Source organism: Alexandromys fortis, unplaced genomic scaffold (assembly GCF_014885135.2).
Source record: "Alexandromys fortis isolate MF-2015 unplaced genomic scaffold, M_Fortis_MF-2015_v1.1 scaffold_285, whole genome shotgun sequence".
In the NCBI taxonomy this organism is placed as follows: Eukaryota; Metazoa; Chordata; class Mammalia; order Rodentia; family Cricetidae; genus Alexandromys; species Alexandromys fortis.
In genome coordinates this window covers 1409761-1417417 of record NW_026068191.1, presented here as the reverse complement: position 1 = coordinate 1417417, position 7657 = coordinate 1409761, and the positions used below count along the sequence as shown (strand labels likewise).

Sequence of the window (7657 nt, the reverse complement as noted above, 5' to 3'; positions counted from 1 at the left end):
GTCCCCAGAGGATACAGGCCCCAGTGGATGGAGGAGCAGCACAAAGCAGCCTCCTGCAACTCTTGTGGATGTGATGAATCTGAAGGAACAGAGCTGGTCCCCCAGAGGCTCTGTTTATAAACCCTGCATGTTCCAGTAAACACTCAAATCTCTTCATTGCACTCTTTCACTATCGATGGCTGTTATAGAGAACATCTTTCCTTCTAGTCAGTGATAGGAAACTTAGGAAAGACAATGAGCAGAAGAGTAGAAAAGTGAGCTGCTCGACAAGGCTTGCTCTTCCCTTGTTTCTGCTACTTAATGGTCTGTCACTGTGTCAGGCCCCAGACAGTGCCTCTGTGTGCATGGCTTACTCAGAGCCCTCAGCCCTTCTGTAAGAGTGTTATGTGACTACTTTAGAGTTGAAGACACTAGACATAAATTTATATACTAATAATGCATGTATTTGAATGGGTGGAGCATCTGCTGTTAAAAATGGATTGGAATTCAAATGATAGTCTTCTTACTACACATCCATTGTTTTCCTCCAGTGCCCTGACTACCCACCACCTCTCAACTCCTCATGGAAAAGTTGTTTTGCAAATGAAAAAGGTATGGCAAGTTCCTCTCCTATCTAATGTAATGGGTATGCTGGGGATCAACCTGATGATGGTTTCTCAGGGTTGTGACATCTTGGACTAACCTTGAAAGCAAAGCACATTATCAGAAAATTAAAGAATCTGTCACTCTACGTGTTATGGCCCAGGATCTGGCTAACTTAAGTGCTCTATCAGCTTTCCTAAGATGGGATTCTTGTGCTGAAGTGTTTAGCTTTCAATGATAATTAACCAAACTGTTCACCCTGTACACATGAGCACTGAAGTCACTGGAGCCATCTGTATCACAGTCCCGTCTGCAGTCACTTCTTAAAGATCTGCCTGCCAGCGTCAGGAGAACCACACCGCTGCTCTCTGAACACAGAAGCTGGGTAGTAAAGGTGAGTAACAACACACTCCTGTTAGAAATGACTCCCAGCATGTGCCAATTGGCTTTGCCCATGCAGACAATAGTGCCAGCCCACAGAGACTTGTTCTCATGATGTTCTGGTTTTCAAACTGAAGGAATCTAGCATCATCTAATTCAAATGTTGCATAGAAAAGGTATCTAGTACAGCACTATGTAAGCATGTGCGCTCATGTATGTGTGTAAACATAAAAGCAGGAAAATCGTAATGGCTTTGGAAAATCAAAAGGTTTGCCCAGAATGGCTGTGGTTGCACAGCAGAACAGAATAGTCTCAGCTGTCAACTTCTAGAAGCCCTTCCTTTCTAACAAGAGATCCATTCTTTATTGTAGGCCAGTTCATTAGTTCCCTTTGTCCTGAACTGTTATAAGCAAGAGTCAATGAACCACGTCTGGCCTCCTCCTGTTTTGACTATGGGACCAAGCTGAGAAACATTTTGCATATTATTAAGATTTTTAATGGGTGGAAGAGTATGACTTTTAACACCTGAACACTGCATGAAATCCAATTCTCACTGGACTTTATGTTTTACTGGAGCATGGCCACATGCATTCTTCTATAGCTGGCCAAGCAGTTTTCTTTATCAATCAACCAATGAAGCAACAGATAGATAAAGACCCTTCTACATCAATAAACTATTTACCAATCCCTACTAAAAAAAAAACATTGCAGAGGTAGGAAGGTGGGATCTCTGTCTACTAAAATATGACAATGGCTTTGTGGTCCCAAAATACATTCCCTGGATTGGGATGAGGTATCACCCTCTGCTGGCCAGTGTTACACCCAATAATCCCTGTTTTATGTTTGCGGGGGGCGGGGGGTGTACATGTTTGCCCCATGTACAAAGAAAAGGGAAAGATGGAGAGAGAGACAGAGGGAGGAAACAATGATCAGAGATGGTAAGGGAATCAAATTTAAGTCCAAAGCTTGGAAGGTTATGCCAAGTATGTTGGGAAGTTTACTGACATCTACGTGCAATGGTTAATCTAGTTTCAGATTTTTAAAAGCCAATATGGATGTAACATGAATAATAATTACAGATGGCAAAATACTCTAAACCAGGAGATACAAGGATTTTACTTCTTCTAAAAATTGGGAGGAAATAAATCTTGTTTTGTGTGAAGATATCTATATATACTTGATTACACATGTGTAAGTTCTTGAAAACTGTAAATATCTTTGAAAATTGCATTACAATTTAACTTAATAGAATATTGACGAGAAGGAGGAGGAGGATGAAGATGAGGTGGAAGATGAAGAAGAAGAATCCTTATCAATAATGACCAAGATTTTTCTCCTGCAGAGAGCAGAAAGTGTAGGGAAGCAAAGAATGGAAGTAACAGTCATTTTAGGAAAATATATGTCTTGCATGGCTAATATATATGTGATTTCTCTCTCATGATGATTTAAATATAAACCTGAGTCCTCAACTGACTTTATCTGATAATCTCTGGTGCCTTTACAGCTCACAGACAGATGAAAACCCTCAGCAGCCCCAGCAACTCCAGCACCATCTCTGGCTTCATCCTCCTGGGATTTCCCTGCCCCAGGGAAGGGCAGATCCTCCTCTTTGTGCTATTCTTCATTGTCTACCTCCTCACACTCATGGGCAATGCTTCCATCATCTGTGCTGTGCGCTGGGATCAGAAACTCCACACCCCCATGTACCTCCTTCTGGCCAACTTCTCCTTCCTGGAGATCTGGTATGTCACCTCTACGGTCCCCAACATGCTGGCCAACTTCCTCTCTGACACCAAGGTCATCTCCTTCTCTGGGTGCTTCCTGCAGTTCTATTTTTTCTTCTCCTTGGGTTCTACAGAATGCTTTTTCCTGGCAGTTATGGCCTTTGATCGCTACCTTGCCATCTGCAGGCCTCTACACTATCCTGCTCTTATGACTGGGCGCCTCTGTAACATCCTGGTGATCAGTTGCTGGGTGCTTGGTTTCCTCTGGTTCCCCGTTCCCATCATCATCATCTCCCAGATGTCCTTCTGTGGGTCCAGGATTATAGACCATTTCCTATGTGACCCTGGCCCTCTGTTAGCACTGACTTGCCAAAAAGATCCCATAGTAGAACTAGTCTTCTCCATCTTAAGCCCTCTGCCTCTCATTATTCCTTTTCTCTTTATCATGGGGTCTTATGCTCTGGTCCTAATAGCTGTATTGAAGGTCCCTTCAGCCTCTGGAAAAAGAAAGGCTTTCTCGACCTGTGGGTCCCATCTGGCTGTGGTTGCTTTATTCTATGGCTCAGTATTGGTCATGTATGGGAGTCCAACGTCTGAGCACGAAGCTGGAATGCAGAAGCTCGTGACTCTGTTTTATTCTGTCTTGACCCCACTTCTTAATCCTGTGATCTATAGTCTTAGGAACAAACATATGAAGACAGCCCTGAAGAAAATTCTGGGGGAGATAAAAATTTGGTTGTCAAAAAAAATTCTGGGCAATTAACTTTATATTTAACTTATGTTCAGTTTTTAACTGGTTTAAATGACCAAAATCAGAAGCATCTAGTAGATTGGCTACGTTTTTGTTTTTTTTTTTGGTTTTTGAACATCTCTCCTGCTTACTTTCATGTTTCAGTTGCTTTAATTTAATGTTAATCATATTTTAAAAGTTGTAAGATGATGGATCAAGTTAAATGTTCTTCCAGCACACAGATAAAGGCAGATTATTTTGATCCTACTTAAGTTTTATTGGGAGTGATTTAAAATTTCTGCTAGTTTCTAAGTTTCCAGTGCCAGGTATTATTTTCCTCTTCTTGAGATGAATTTAAATCCAACTGAAGAGATGTTAATTACTACCAAGATATGTACTACTAACGCATCCATGTGGTCAATGTTCAATGCTGGTCATAAGTATACACCTTTCAGTAGCAACTTTACATACTAATAACTTCAGCATCCCCATTAAAAGACAAACTAGCCATCTTTCTGTTGTCTAAAAGAAAGTCGTCTACCTTTAAAGATAAAAAGACTTTAAAGTCCAAAAAAAAAAACAACAACAAAAGCACTCCAAACAAGTCCAGAGAGATAAAAGGTTTTGTTATCTTAACTCTTAACAAAACAGATATTGAACTAAAACTAATCCAAGGAGATAAAGAAGGATATTTCATTCTAAATAATGAAATGACTAGTCAAGAAGAAATTACAGTTCTAAACAACAAACATTCACACCAATGTCACTGAAAGTGTACTACCCAAATTAAAAGCACATATTAACTACAACTCAATAATACTAGGTGATTCTAATACCCTGCTTTTCCAATAGACAGGGAATCTAATCTAAAAGTCAACAGGGAAACATCAGAATTTAAATGAAGAGATATAAGTGGCTAATAAAATCAAGAAAAGATGTTAAGCATCTTCAACCAACCACCAAATCATTCAGAACTAAATCAAAACTACATACTGGGCTGATTAGATGGCCCAGCAAATATAAAGGTACTTGTTGGCAAGCCTGAATATCTAACCTACATAAAAGGAGAACCTTCAAAGATCCATTGATTTTGTGTTGTGTTGTCCTTCTACTGCTGGGCATGGAGCCCGGTGACTCCTTTGGATAAAACTAACTTTTCATTTGCAAATGATTATCAGTTGGAGATAGATTCTGGGTTAGGGATGTGGGTTTGTGTTCACTTCCCCTCTCAGTGCTCGGACCCCATCTGCCACATCTGCCTTGTGCAGGCCCTGTGCCTGCTGCCACTGTCTCTGTGAGTTCATGTGCGTCTGTCCTACTGTGTTTAGAAAGCCTTGTTTCTCTGGGGGGATATAGAGTTTATTTAGTGGGTTATGGGAGGGGAGAATGGGGAGAACGGGGTAATAAGAGAAAGAGCACATGCGAGAGAGGGGCAGGCAGTAGTAGTTAGAGGGCGGAAAGAGAAAGCAAGTGAAAGCCTTGTTTCTTTGGTGTCCTGCATCGCCTCTGGTTCTTAAATTATTTCTGCCTCCTCTTCCACAGGGTTCCCTGAGCCATGAGGGGAGAAATTTGATGGAGACATCTGGTTTAGGGCTGAGTATTCCACGATCTTGTCCACTTGTGGTTTACTACATTTTTTCCATGTACTGTACGAGGAGGTGTCTCATAACTGCTAAGCAAAAACTGATTTATAAGTATAGTTAAGTGGCATTAGGAGTCATCTTCTGGCTACACTCCCTTACCAGAACAGTAGCATTTGGTTTTCCCCCTAGTCTCTGGTCTAGCTGCTCTCAGCTTCTTGTCCTTCAAATCTGCCAGAGGCACATTCCATCTCATTAACTGGGCCTTAAATCCACTCAGGTTACACCCACAAGTTTTGGGCCACAACTGCAGTAGAACATCTAGCATGTGGGTTATCATTATAGATTGGTGACATAGTAACTGTGTTGGTGTTTACCTTTCTCCTTTATTAGCATCCAGAGTATCACCCAGTAATGTGAGCACTAGTCTATAGTGGTGAAGGCTCTAGGTAAGCATCCACTGGCTTCTTCATGTTAATGGGTTGTATGGGTATTGGCTTCAGTAATAGAGCCTTACCATTAGTTTGTGGGAAATATTGAAGAGTCTTTATAGCACAATGAGTTGTTTTCAGCTTCTCATGGTGTCCCTTGGACCAACAACTAGATTGTATGTAACCCATTTCTGGAACTGGAGATAAATTTGGTCATCAGAGATACCCACTTGGGGCTCTGCTTCCCAATTACTTGGGAATTTCATTTTCATGGCCTTCATACATGTGTATATTTCAGGAAGCTTCTTCTATATTGGTTTTCCATACGATGCTTCAAATGACCCTTGGTATTAGCTGTTCCTCCCCCATAATCCCTCCCTTACCCTCTTTACCTCTTCCCCTTTCCATTTGTTCATCTTGTTCCTGCCCGCTCCCATCCATCCATAACCTTCTGTTATGGGAGACATAACCTTCTTACTAGGAAGACACATCACTGTCCTTTGTTCTCCTACTGCATTCTTGTCCTATGTGCTTACATAGGCTGTAGCTTGATTATCAACAGCTAGCATCTACACATAAACAAATATGCACCATATTTGTCTTTCTGGGTCTAAGTCACCAAGCTAAGGATGACTTTTTCTAGCTGTATCCATTTACCTGAATACTTCACAGGTTTGTTTGCTTTTTTTTTCTTTCTTTTTTTTTCAAATTTATTTATTTATTTATTAAAGATTTCTGTCTCTTCCCCCCAGCCGCCTCCCCTTTCCCTCTCCCTCCCCCAATCAAGTCCCCCTCCCTCGTCAGCCCAAAAAGCAATCAGGGTTCTCTGCCCTGTGGGAAGTCCAAGGACCACCCACCTCCATCCAGGTCTAGTAAGGTGAGCATCCACGAAACTGCCTAGGCTCCCACGAAACCAATAGGTCCAGTAGAATCAAAAACCCGTTGCCATTGTTCTTGAGGTCTCAGTAGTCCTCCTTGTCTGCTATGTTCAGCAAGACCGGTTTTGACCCAGGCTTTTTCAGACCCAGGCCAGCTGGCCTTGGTGAGTTCCCAATAGAACATCCCCATTGACTCAGTGTGTGGGTGCACCCCTCGCGGTCCTGAGTTCCTTGCTTGTGCTCTCTCTCCTTCTGCTCCTGATTTGGACCTTGAGATTTCAGTCCGGTGCTCCAATGTGGGTCTCTGTCTGTCTCCTTTCAGGAGGATGCCTATATGATTTTCTTTGGGTTCTCCTTCTTATTTAGCTTCTCTAAGAACCCGAATTATAGGTTCAATGTCCTTTATTTATGGCTAGAAACCAAATATGAGTGAGAACATCCCATGTTCCTCTTTTTGGGTCTGGCTTACCTCACTCAGGATGGTGTTTTCTATTTCCATCCATTTGCCTGCAAACTTCAAGAAGTCCTTGTTTTTTACTGCTGAGTAGTACTCTAATATGTATATATTCCATACTTTCTTCATCCATTCTTCAATTGAAGGGCATCTAGGTTGTTTCCAGGGTCTTGGTTTTTCAAACAATGCTGCTATAAACATAGTAGAGCATATACTTTTGTTGTGTGATAAGGCCTCTCTTGGGTATATTCCCAAGAGTGGTATTGCTGGGTCCATGGGTAGGTTGATCCCAAATTTCCTAAGAAACCTCCACACTGCTTTCCAGAGTGGTTGCACAAGTTTGCATTCCCACCAGCAATGGATGAGTGTACCCCTTTCTTCACAACCTCTCCAGCAAAGGCTATCATTGGTGTTTTTGATTTTCGCCATTCTGACAGGTGTAAGATGGTATCTTAAAGTTGTCTTGATTTGCATTTCCCTGATCGCTAAGGAAGTTGAGCATGACCTTAGGTGTCTTTTGGCCATTTGAACTTCTTCTGTTGAGAGATCTCTGTTCAACTCAGTGCCTCCTGAGACTGAGAAGCTTCTGTAAAGCAAAGGACACTGTTGCTAAGACAGAAAGGCAACCCACTGACTGGGAGAAGATCTTCACCAACCCCACAACTGACAAAGGTCTGATCTCCAAAATATATAAAGAACTCAAGAAACTAGACCGTAAAAGGCTAATCAACCCAATTATAAAATGTTTGCTTTTTTTAATGACTGAGCAATGCTCTATTGTGTAAATGTGCCACATTTTCTCTATCTAGTCATCTGTTGATAGGCATAGAGGCTGTTTCTATTAGGAGTTATTATGAATAGAGCAGTAACAAATATGGATGAGCAAGTGTCTTTGTA

At 41.6% G+C, this 7657-nt stretch overlaps 1 protein-coding gene across 1 annotated transcript; it reads left to right on the top strand.

Annotated features, from left to right (window-relative positions):
* Positions 1 to 2478: 2478 nt before the first annotated feature.
* Positions 2479 to 3450, top strand: LOC126492870 (olfactory receptor 11G2-like). Its single transcript, XM_050129507.1, has one exon. The coding sequence runs from the start codon at positions 2479 to 2481 to the stop codon at positions 3448 to 3450; it is 972 nt and encodes a 323-aa protein (XP_049985464.1).
* The last annotated feature ends 4207 nt before the right edge of the window (positions 3451 to 7657 follow it).